This window comes from Symphodus melops (assembly GCF_947650265.1).
Source record: "Symphodus melops genome assembly, chromosome: 1".
NCBI classification, from domain to species: domain Eukaryota; kingdom Metazoa; phylum Chordata; class Actinopteri; order Labriformes; family Labridae; genus Symphodus; species Symphodus melops.
In genome coordinates, this window is record NC_136691.1 from 54,621,353 (window position 1) to 54,633,792 (window position 12,440).

General features: G+C 46.1%; 1 protein-coding gene and 1 long non-coding RNA gene across 2 annotated transcripts in view; one reads left to right on the top strand and one right to left on the bottom strand.

Moving 5' to 3' along the window:
• Positions 1 to 6,621, bottom strand: part of gas2l1 (growth arrest-specific 2 like 1) — an 11,714-nt gene extending 5,093 nt beyond the window's left edge. Inside the window, exons 1-3 of the mRNA XM_079344582.1 lie at positions 6,512 to 6,621; positions 6,190 to 6,297; positions 1 to 24 (exon numbers count right to left, since the gene is read on the bottom strand). The exon at positions 1 to 24 is cut by the window's left edge and continues 73 nt beyond it. Of these exons, the coding sequence (XP_079200708.1) occupies positions 1 to 24; positions 6,190 to 6,252 (87 nt within the window). The 5' untranslated portion in view covers positions 6,253 to 6,297; positions 6,512 to 6,621. The remainder of the gene's footprint in view (positions 25 to 6,189; positions 6,298 to 6,511) is intronic.
• Positions 1 to 12,440, top strand: part of LOC306840968 — a 240,569-nt gene that overhangs the window by 67,749 nt on the left and 160,380 nt on the right. The window lies entirely within an intron of this gene.

Below are 12,440 nucleotides of genomic sequence, written 5' to 3' on the forward strand. Positions count from 1 at the left end.
CACCATCACATGAGTACGAAGGACCTGAGGGAGGAGAAGAGAGAGAACAAGGCTTCAATGGGGGAGCCCACAGTGTTCATGCACAAATAAAATGGCTCAAGCTTTCTCGATGCAAGGCACTAAACCCTAACCCCCCCCCCAAACCTGCACAAGTCAATAGATATGCAAATTCCACAAGTGGGGCAGCTTGCTGAAGGCCGGCCGGTCTTCGGTGTTACGTAACATCTAGATGCGCCTCCTTTCCCCTTTCTCCCACATCCCCCCCCCCCCTCCTCCTCCTCCTCCTCCCAGCTGCTGCCATTATGAGGGCTGTTCATCGCCATGCCAACACACAATTAAAGCGAGTACGGAGGCATAATAAAAGAGAGTGAAGGACACTCTCTCTGTCCCCGGCCTCTCAGCTGGCTTCCCCGTGCGTTCAGAGGGGAGCAGGATGAATTAGCATGGTAACAACCGTCCCCTGCTGTCCTGGCTGCTCCTCAGCTGAGATTTCAGTTATCAGGGAGAGGAGCACAGAGGAGGAGGAGGAGGAGGAGGAGGAAGAGGGGGAGTTGGGGGGGTTATGTCACTTTCTACCCTTCTCTTTATTTGAGGGGCGACACATCCACACAATCAGAGCTCCCCTCCAGGCAGGAGATGAGGCAACACGGTGCATCGCCCCGGCCTTGTGTTGGGGTTGTGTAACAGGGTCTGCCAGCCACATGTTGTAAAGGCTGTATACCCCGGTTTACATCTGCGTGAGCTGGTTTCACTGAATCACGCAGCGTCTCTGGCTGCGATCACACGTCTGACCCAACCTGCTCTCCCAAATACAATCCCCTGCCAATCCACTCCCAAGTCGTTGTCATCAGCCGCGCTCCCCTGCTACCTCGCAGCCGGCTAAACAGCTGATCTGCTTATCTCTATCAGACCTGAGAGTATAAACTGATTACTCCTGGCCTTATGTCAGCGACAGGTTTACTGTTTGTTTGATCATCGTTGGGGTCATGTGCCAGCAGTGCTGCACGGTGGTTTCTTTTATCATCACTGAGACGCCATTAAAGCATCATAAAACTCCTCCATTCATTCAGGGAATAAATCTGAGCGGATCTTTTGAACACAGACTTTTTCTCTCTGCAGTTTACAGAGTAGTTTCTTTGTCCCTGTCAGAGTCGCCATGATAAGAGAACTTGACCCGTGATTTGATGCCTACCTGGGCAGTCCATGACAGAAGCGAGGCTGAATATGTGATGGACAAACTTTATGGTTAAATATCAGATTGTTTATCGATTAATTTTCTTGACTTATTTACTTTTTATTTTGCCTGTTGTAAACACACACTCTTTTTCTGTCTTGTCCTGTCATATTCTTTGGTCTTGTTTTGTAATTGTATTGTCTTGTACAATATAAAAAAAAAAATCACAAGAAAAAAAATATTCACAACTTATTTGTATGCAATCAAAAAAATTGCAAAACTGCACACTGTGGATCCTTTCTGTCATCACTTCTGCAGGTTTGAGTCATCAGCACTTAAAGTGATACTTCACCCATTGAAACATGAATCTGTAGTGACATTGGGTCATGTATGTTGTAGAAATGTGAATTATTATTATTTTTATTTGGCGCCTTCTTGACCGAGAAAAAGCAGAAAATCTATTTTAAACTGATTTGAATCAAATACTACAACTCCCAGAATGCATTGCGCCGCAGGCCACTCCCCACTGATCCCACTGAACACCAGAGCGAGCCTTCAGGCTACAAGCTGTAAGCTAACTTGTTTGCAGCTCCAGTCAGACTTCTGAACATATTGTATTTGTTTTTCTTTCTAAATGGTGAATTATTGATTTGTTGTTTTCACCACCAGCCGATCAGACATTTGGACGCGATGCCATGTTTACATTGTCTGCGGGTGGAAACGGCGGCGGAGGAAACCGACACCCGACGAGCTTCAGTGGATGAAAACATGAGAAACTTCTTGTACTTCTTCCTCGTCAGCCTCAAATTCTTTACGTGACGATTTTTGCATCATATAAAAAAAAAAAACTTCCAGGCAAAGAAAAACATATTTTTCTCGTCCAATCAAAACTACGAGCATGTTTCTAATGATACACAGCTTCATGCACGTGGGTGAGGTGTCCCTTTAAGGCCGCACACTTTTATATCACACTTGTTTTTTGTTTTCTTTTTTGTTTTTTGATGTAAAACATCCGGCGTCTTCTTTACTTCCTCACATCACTGAACGACTTGTTTTCATATCGTTCCTCTTCCTCGAATGATGCATGAAGATGATCCATTACTGTTCATAATGAACCTTTGATTGTGTGTGTGTGGAGGAGCAGGAGGAGGACGTGTGACTATACAGAGAGTTAAATATGATAACTGCAGCTCAGTTTGAAGTCTCACACGCACACGTACAAAGACCTGATTATTCTACATTTGTAGTTTCATGTTCGCCATCTTTCCCGTCTGATCACTGAAATTACAACACGTACGAACCCACAGATAAAGTTATTATGAAGTTTGAATTTGACTTTATTAAATAAGCTTTTAGCACCTGTGTTACTTGCAGCAGTATGTTTTACTATCACACTCTGTAATCCGCCTATTTTTGCATTTGCTGTTTTTTTTTTTTTTTTTACGCAGACAGCTCTGAGCTCCGCCGAGGCTATAAAAGATCTGTTAGTGAGCCGCCTAATTTCCCAAACCACTGAACGGGGGGGTATCACAGGCTTCAGCAGAGTAGAGATCCCTGTTTCTATGGCAACAGCGAACAGAGAGAGATTTCTTGTCATCATCGCGGGGGTGTGCTGAACCAATTTCTCCCTAAATCTCGCTGGCTGGTGAGTCGAATCAAACGAAGCCCGTGGATCATCTCGGACTGGTGGAGCCCCCTCATGACTGAAGGCATCTTCCCCTCCCTCGAGGGGGTTCGACCTCCCCGGAGACAAAGACGCCTTATTAACTCCCTTCCTTCTGTTCCTTCGCCCATTTGCTTTCTCCACTTCATCCCCTCCGCTTAGCCCCAGATCTTTGTCTCAGCTTCTTTTTTTTCTTTGCCCCTCCGCAGCTGAATGGCTGTTTGTTGGCTTTCAGAGCGGCTGCCCGTTTCCTCCCCGCTGGAGAATGAGGGAAGTGTGTTGGCTGCACTTGTAGCTGCATAATCACCGTCACCCCCCCTCCCTCCCCCCCCTCCAGTGAGGCATCAGGAGGGGGCGGAGACGAGTCAAAGGAAACACATCACAAATCAGTCTGTCACATTAAAAACACGAGCTTCTCTAGATCATCGTCTTCACGCCGTGTGTCAGGGACCGCGGGAGAATTACTGGGATGGTGAACGGGTCAAACGTGAGGGAGGCGTTATTTTTAGACCACAACTTTCTCCGATCCGAGACGAATGAATAAACCTCGACTTGACCCTGAAATCCAGAGTCCACCCAATCAGAAAGCAGGAAACAGACACGCTTCGTTCCAACACCATCAAAAAGAGGTTTAGAGTTCGACTGCAACAATACACCCAATTTGTTTCGTTTACGTTGGGGTGTCATCCGTCTGGGAGGATTTTTCTAAACCGTCCTGAACCGAGGTGGGGCTCTGAGACGCCATCTTTCCCCCCTCACCTACAATCTGTCTTTAAAAACAACCGACCCCAGCGACGCACAGAAAACAGCGAAATGACTCGGCTAGCGACGTCGACGTCGAGCTCCTGTCCACAAGTGAAGGAGCCTTTCAGAGGAGACCTCAAAAGTCCAGGTGCCAAGCTTCAGATTTTCCAACATTTGGATGACTGAGAAGCTCCTCAGAAATGTCATCACATAATTTATATCACAACCTCAACGTGTCTGATGTGGAAATATCGACATTTCTCCCTTTCAGACAGGCCGATAACGTAAAGGCAGACGACTTGTAATTCCATCCAGAAAGTCCATTAATCTATGAGGCTGGGTTGGGTGAGGGGGGGTGAGGGGGGGGGGGCACATTTCGGGCTTGAGACCAAATCGATTCCTGGTATCCAGGAGCTGCCTTCCTGCCCGCTCCTGTGAGGCCTGATGTGGCTAAAGTTTCATCCCCTTAAAAACTGAAACTGAGACAAACAGTCGAGCAGAGGAAAAAAAAAAAGAACCAAACAGGCGAGCAGCCGAGATAAGAAACAGGAAATGACCTAAAGCTCTGATTGTGTCTCAGTGGGAAAAGGTGGGAGTGGGCCTGATGAAGGCAGAATGTAAACACTCACAGGAGGGAGAGGAGGTCACACTGCTGTTACACAAACTCCACACTGGAGCGGTGGATGAAAGCAGCTGAGGAGGTGTATCTGTTGCTACATAACCCCCGTTCACCTTGACACAACATATGACGCCATATGCACGCGCCGTATGGCTCCATGCAATTACTGCAGGATTCACAGGCTGCTCCGCTGTGTGCTGCATCAGCTTATATATACACACAACGTGTGTGTGTGTGTGTGTGTGTGTGTGTGTGTGTCAGCTGGACAGAAAAGATATTTTAGCTTTTTTTTAGACAGAACATGCAATGAAGGAACGACCTGCAGCTGAAGAGTCTGCACATGAAGCACCACCTGCTCCCCCTCTGAGACCTGAGGGTGCGTGAAACCGAACACCTTTAAAATCAAAAGACACAACTTCAGCTGGAGGCAAAACTTCAAAGATGTCCGCAGTGATCTCGCCGACCTTCTCTGCTCCGAACTCATCCAGAACCAACCGTGCAGGAGCAGAATCTGAAGTCCTTCATGTCTGATCACAGAGGAAGATTTCACAGATTGCTCCTTTAATTGTGCAAAAACACAAAACTGGTTTTGTGCACTTTGAATCAGCTGCATGTTTCCGTCTCTAACTGTTGTGCTTTTTGAGTATTTCTGTGCAGCGTGTACACTGTGTGTGTGTGTGTGTGTGTGTGTGTGTGTGTGTGTGTGTGTGTGTGTGTGTGTGTGTGTGTGCTTCTTTGCATTTGTGCGTCTAATTCCTTTCTGCTGTGAAACTAAAAACTTCCCTGTGGTGGGATCAACTCAGGTTTATGTGACCTCACAAACACTGTAAACAGACCTGCACATTGTGCACAGACAGAGGAACAAACACAAAGATCAACATTGAACATTCTGCACGACGTATAAGCGAACTAAACCTGAGTTTGCACGTCATAAACACTGATTGGACGGGGCCTAAAATCATTCTTTAGTCCAGGGAAGCTTCTTTCATTTCAACCAAAAGTAGATTTAATCCCCCGAATTGAAGGCGGGTGTTTTGTTTCCCGAGGTGTTTGAGTTACATCAGTTCTACTTCCTGTTTGACTTTGTGTTGGTTTCCTGTTCGGCCTGTTTGTTGTTGTTCTCCTTTGGGCTTTTTGTTCTTGAGTTAAATGTTTTTAAAGACATTTGTTTAATCGTATTTGTTAAGGGACTGTCTGATATTTAACAACCATGTGTGTCTATTAAAATCGCTGCACCAGAGTGAACTTAGCGCTAGCTGACATCTGCAGCTAGCTTACCATGCTACATGTTTATTTGTCTCTATGCAAATAAACACGAGATGAATAAATCACAGCAGGAAACAGAAACCTGAATCTCAAACCATCCAGAGACTGAAAATCCAGCTCATGAAAGAAGCGACACATCGTGATATGAAGAACGCCCACCAATCAGTACGCTCAGCTGCAAACCAGGGGCTTCACACCCTTTTTAGAAGCCCCGCCCCTTTTTGTATCTCAGGAGAGCCGAGCCTCCACACACTGCTTTAAAAAATAACTTTATGTGTTTTGAAGGTTTATTTGGGGGGCTTTATGCAGAGACAGGAACATGGCGAGAGAGCGTGGGGAACGATGCGCGGATTCGAACCCGTGCCGCCCCGACCGGAGGACTACAGACCAATAAAAGCCTCTTTGGATTTAACGTTGACGTAGTTTGCGGATCAAAATCAGCTGGACACAAAAAATAAAGACAAACTTCAACATCAGTAGAAAATCAGACTGTGGAAGGCCATGCTGCCACTGACCACACTAATGAGGTCACTTAAGTTCATTTCTGCAAAAAACAAAAAAAGTGTTCAAGAAAAATAAAAAATAGGTCTTGAGAGAAGACAGGAAAAGGTTTAAATCAAAGTTATGGATTCATGTCTGCTCGAGGCTTCCGTACGAGACCTAAAATACGACACCGACTCGTGTTGTCATAGCGACAGATATTTGTGTTTTGTGTCCGCCTACCCGAATGAAGATCAAGGCGCTGGAGTCTCCCACTTTGTACTTCCCCTCTGACACCTTGATCATGGGGAACTGAGCTGGACAGGAACAGCGTCCCAGAATCTCTCGGACCTGAGGAGAACAAAAGACAGCACGTAAACATCATGACACACACACACACACACACACACACATCCTTAAAGGACTCCTCTCAGCTCTGAAGGTCAGAGACCTCCATGTGAGATCACGTTTAGTCACAATTCTGACCCCTGTGTGTCGACAACACAATGACTCTGTGTGTGTGTGTGTGTGTGTGTGTGTGTGCGTCATCTTCCTCTCCTCACACCTCCTGGGAGCCCCACCCTGCTTTCTTGCCACAATAAAAAAAAAAAAAAAAACCTCCAGAACATTGTGGTACTAAAGTTCACCACAGAAAAGCACGAAAAAAACACGTGTGGACTCGCTAATGAACGCTCTCCCTTTCTCCACGCTCGTCACGTGACGATGTTCCTGCTTGTGACATCACACACTGAGAAACCAGCAGACTGGTGCCGATGATGTCACCGGTCCAGCTGGGTTATGAATCCGGAGCCGGTGGCCCTCGCTGTGGTTTGGGGGGGGGGGCTACTTATTAAAGGAGTGGAGGAGTCAGACAGGACTGCAGGGCGGAGCGAGACCCGCCTGTGCTGTGCGGGCTCGTGCGCTCTCACAGGATTGGACGTCTTTGATGTTTTTCTTGGCACCGCTCGTAGACAAAAAGGCGTATGCGCACTTGTCGACCGCGAGGGAGAAAAAAGTAAAGAAGAAGAAGAAGAAGAAGAAGAAGAAGAGTGCAGAACAGCAGCTATTAAAAAAGAGGAGAGGTGTGTTTTACAGAATATTTCAGCTTGTAAAAACTTTCTCTTTGGTTGTTTACAACAAGCAGGCCTGAAGGGATATGGCGCCCAAACCTTCAGTGTGGTGTGTTGAGAAGATTAAGGGGGGGGCACCTTGTAATTATCTTAAAACAGCACCCTTCTTTCTCCTGATTAAAGAGCGTGCTCGGCCTCAGCAGCTCACCTGCTTCTCTGTTCTCTCTCTCTCTCTCTCTCTCTCTCACCTGCTTCAGTGTTCCCGTCTTTTCTCCCTCACCTCCTTCCTCGTCCATCACTCTTTATTTTTAGCAGCAGCACTCGCTGACCTGGCCTATATTTCTATATTTGTCTTGGCTTTTTTTTTTTTCTCCTTTGTTTTGCTTACATTTCTACATCTGCGCGCCTGCTCTCTCTCTCTCTCTCTCTCTCTCTCTCTCATTGTGTCAGTAGGTGGACGAGCCCTGTTTGGAAAAACCCCAGCCTGTGACTTAATGGAAAGATTGCTATGGCAACAGACATAAAACACACACAGACACAGCCTTACCCTTCCCTTTTATAACTGTACAGTTTGCCTTCTTTCTTTTTTTTCATTCTTTCAATAGTAAAGCCTTTCTCTCGCTCCAAAACCTCCCCCAGAGCTGTTCAGCTGAGGTCAGAAGTGTTCCTCCAGAGAGATGCTGAAGGACACGCGCACACACACACACACACACACACACACACACACACACACACACACACACACACACACACAGTCTCACATGAAGCACCGAGCAGGGTGCACAAAGTGTTTTAATAATACCATCAATATTAGCAGCCGTGACGCTCGGGGTATTTACTCTGCAGAATCCATGGCATGAAATGTGTGCACTTCCCAGGCCTGTTCTGTGACAATAACCAGAGTGAAGCCACACACACACACACACACACACACACACACACACACCAGTATGAGATAGCAGGGGAGGAGAAAGACAAGGTCATGCAGGAAACATGCGGAAGTAGCGCTGGGACGCTGCGAAAAGCTGAAGATAAATTATGGATGCACGCTGCATGAAAGGAGAGAAGCTGCAGATTCTTCAGAAGGAAAAGAGAGAGAGAAAAGGACAATCGACAGCACCCCCCCCCCCCACACACACACACACACACACACACACACACAGAGAATGTGCTGCGTCTATCTTGTGATAGGAGTGTAGAGATGTGTTGATGATCCCTCTGCTCCGATGGCTCCTCATTCCTCTCCTTCCTGCAGACATGCGAGGAGTCATTCATGAGCGAACCCCAGGGAGGAGCAGAGGAAACGGGAGAGGGGAGATAGAGCTTGCAATGTGGGCTGACGCTCTACACTTGACCCAATACTGAAGCTCTGCAAATAAAAAGTATCACAGCAAAGGAATGTGCGAGTTCGCCAATATTGTTCTCCTCGATGAAGGTGATTTGCTGTTGATTTATTTGGTGGTTTTAAAACACGATCACACAAAAACACAGCTTCAGTTTTGTGGCTTTCAGGCTGACGTTCATATTTTACAGCAGCCGTCCTCTTGAGAGGCCACACGTGAGTCAGCAAACGTTGGACCGCACACTCAGCTCAAACATAGGTGTGCTCTCCTGCTCTAACAACTCCTTTTATGATTGCTACGTGCACGATGAAAACTGCCAATAAACAAAAAAGTGAACATCACGAGGACTCACTCTGCAGGAATTTACACAAAGGGTGTTTCCAGGATCTGACTTGTTACAGGCAGCCTTCATTAGAAGGCACACTCTGGTTGTCACGGCAACAGAAAGTAAGAAAAAACGTAGCATCAAACATTATTGACACCTGCGAGACGACCAAGCTAACCTTTCATTACAGGGGAAATTCTACCACACGTAGACTTAGACTGAACTTTATTGATCCCGTTGGGATGAATCCCTCTGGGAAATTTAGCTTATAAGACAAAAAAATAAAATGTAGCAGGAAACAAAAAGTAATACTATAAATAAATAATCGATCACTCTCTGTTGGAAAAAAGAGAAAATATACAAAATATGGCTAAAACAATGATTATTATTATTATTATTGCAATCATTGCAGACTCTCTCTCTCTCTATATATATATATATATATATATATATAACATATGACTGAAGATTTGTTTTTATTAAACTTCCGGACGTCTGATAGGACCGAACATCAAAATGAACAACACATGTAACGGTATCAAACTTGGACAACTTTACAATCTACTCAGATATTTTTTGATTTCGGGGTCTCCAACTCTCAAAAATATTTTTTTTGTTTTATTCCCTGTGTCACCAATCAAAAGGTTTGTCACAATATTCTGGATACAATTCTTGTAAAAATCAAAATATCGCGATAGCACAGCGGCAAAAAAAACTAAAAAGTCCCGAGCAGTAATTTGTTGTTTTTGATGACAGAAAGCTGCAGGCGAGCTCCTGCACACGGTCTACATGGTGCAAAGTCTGAAACAAAGAATGTGTCCTGACTGTCTACAGTGAGGGAGAAGTTAGAGTTAGTGTTAGTTAGTGTTGTTGCAGGAGCTGTGTTAACGCCGGCTCCTCCCCTCGTGTATAAAAGCTGTGTTAGTCAAGGATCAGAGAAAAGAAGGACGGCACAGTCGCTGCTTATTTAAAGTCCAGGTCTTCAGATCACTTTACAATGTGAAGCTGCGATCAAACCAAAGAGAGCGACTTCTCCCGGAGCAAAAGACGTTTCAGGGTAAGTTTAAAAAAATATGTCAACATGCCTCCTCTCGAAGCTTATCGTCCTGCCCGGAGGATTTCCTGTCAGGACTAGAAAACCTCCCAAGATAAAAAACAAACCTCTGGATCAGATAAGCAAAGAGAGACAGGAGGGAGAGCGTTTCATGAAACAGCTACATGTCAGAGTCGTCTGTCCTGACAGCCGCGATGAAGCCCTCCTCTGTGCGACGTCTCATAAACACACAGCAGCTTGAATGATCTCTTCAAACAACCCGAGGTGGGGGGGGGGGGGGGGGGGGGGGGGGGTGATAAAAACGTCAGAGCTGAGGCCAAAAAGGGGAAAAACTGGAGAGGTCACGGACATGCATGTGTTAAGAGACCGTTAACATCCTGGTCTAACAAGTCAGACCGGCAGAGTGAAGGCCTCGGGGTCAGGTGAGTCCATGAGCACACTTTGGGATCTATTGAAACTGTCTTCTGCTTAATTGGTGATATAACGACTTCGACTTGTCATTCAAATTTGAACTTTGCAGTGCAGATAAGAAGGACGTTTCGTAGCATTAGCTCAGGATAAAAGAGCAGCGTCAACATAAGGATTGTTTGTGTTTACAGAATCAGCTGCAGATATAAATAAAAGAAATCCTTTAAGGAGGATAAAGTCAAGAACTTGAACGCATCGTCTTTTTATCTCCAGAAGAAAAGATGCAAAGATGTTCCCATCGTACACCTACAGTGGAACCTGCTAACCTTAGCTGTCGGCTAACAGAAGCTAATTGGTTGTCAAACACGTCGTCAGTCAGACGATTATGTCCTCAATGAATTTTTCATCATGTACTGTCGTCTCAGCTGAAGATCAATCCTGAAGCAGTGAGATCAGACTGTTCTGATCAGGGTGCAAAGCTGTAATCATCCCTGCAGCAGGGTCAGCCTCATCCTCCGCACCGCTACAAATCAATGCCTGTTCTCCAGACATATGACAAACTGCCCACTGGGGGGGGGGGGGGGGGGAGCAAAGGAATCTAATGCATGACAAGTGCTGCAAGGTGAGTCACTGTGCTGTAGCATCAATCGAGCTTCAGTCGAATGGACCTGTAATCACACAGTGCAGGGCGTTTGATCAGAAACAATCAGTGGATGTAAAAGAAGAGAAATGATGTCAGCTGCCGGGGACACAAAGGAAACACCAGAGCATTCATTTTCTTTTTTTTATCATGTCTGCAGCAGGAATGGGCTGTGAGGTCAAAAACACTCGGATACGAAAGTACAAAGCAAACCCCATTTTCAACCAACACAAAAAAAAAGGGGGGGGGGGGGGGTGATCGTGTTCATTTTAAGCCACAGAGTCTCTCTCCTCCTCTCTACCTCACACAAGGTCGAGGAGGCTGCAGGGAGACAGAGACAGAAGCGTGTTCAGATAAAGGCTCAATTAAAAAGGATGATGATTCAAATGATGAGGCCATGGATTCAAAGGCATGCAAAGTGCAGACTCAGCGGTTTTCCCCCCCCTGACGCATGGAAAACAGCAGAGAGCAGTCGATGCTTACTATGGAAAGTCTAGAGAGGTAAAAAAAAAAAAAAAATACCCCCCCTCTTTAAAAAAAACAAACCCGAGTGCATGTGAGAGTGGAGGGAGGAACGCTGAAGGATGCCACGCTCTCTCAGCAAAGCGTACGAGTGTGACCCAATGTAAGCATGATGACCTACTTTCCTCCCTCTCTACTGTAGCTCTGCCTCGCAGAGACACACATCCACTCCAGTCAGGTTTAACAGAGTGTACAGTGAAGTCACTCCAGGCGCAATATCTGTTGTCTTGTTATTTACTTCCTGAATGCAACAACTCAAGCATAAGGTCGACGGGCTGTCCATACAGGCAGAACAAAAAAAGAGGCATTTCCTCCCTGTGTTTGCCCCCCCCCCCTCCTCCTCCCCCCCCTCTGCTCTGCTGGTGTCTCCATCTCTGATTGAGACGTCGGCTTTTGATTACCTCGCTGACAACACCTCCTCCTCCTCCTCCTCCACGCCAGCGACGAGACATATTGCCCCGCTCTTTGCTTTAAGACGGAGGGGGGGGGGGGGGCTCACACATGTATCAACTATACAAGAGCTGAATGTTAAAGCCTCGGGGTGGATGGAGACATGAAGAAGGAAGAGCACGAGAGGAGGAGGAGGAGGCGACAGAGGCTGTTTGCAGCATGCATGTCTGTCCATGCAGGAAACGTGTGGACAATCAGCGTGTGCATTAAAGGGTCACAAGGTGTCGTTCACATTATTACATGTGTGTCACTTTGCATGGCTCGGTGTGTTTTCACAGCTAAGCCCCGGGGCCTGATTGCAAGACCGAGAAAAATGTACAAAAAAAAAAAGAAAAGGTCATGTATGAACGTAGCTGCGTCTTTACCTCGGGCTGCGTGTAGCATGTAAAGTCAATCGAAGTCGTCGTCATAATCCCGATCGAGTGGGGATATGAAAGAAAATCCCCTAATGGAAAGGATCAACTTTATTGGGCCACATAGCATGACAGACATGATAACTAACCACGCGCCAGCTGCCGTCGATACTCTGAAGCCTTTCCACGACACGTGTCCTAAAAACAACAATCTGCATTATTTTACAGCATCAAAAGCTACAGGAGCTTCAGTTTAGAGGAAAAGCTGCAGCCTCCAACCCCCCCCCCCCCCATCCATCGTTTATCTTTTATTTATTGTTTGTTTTTTC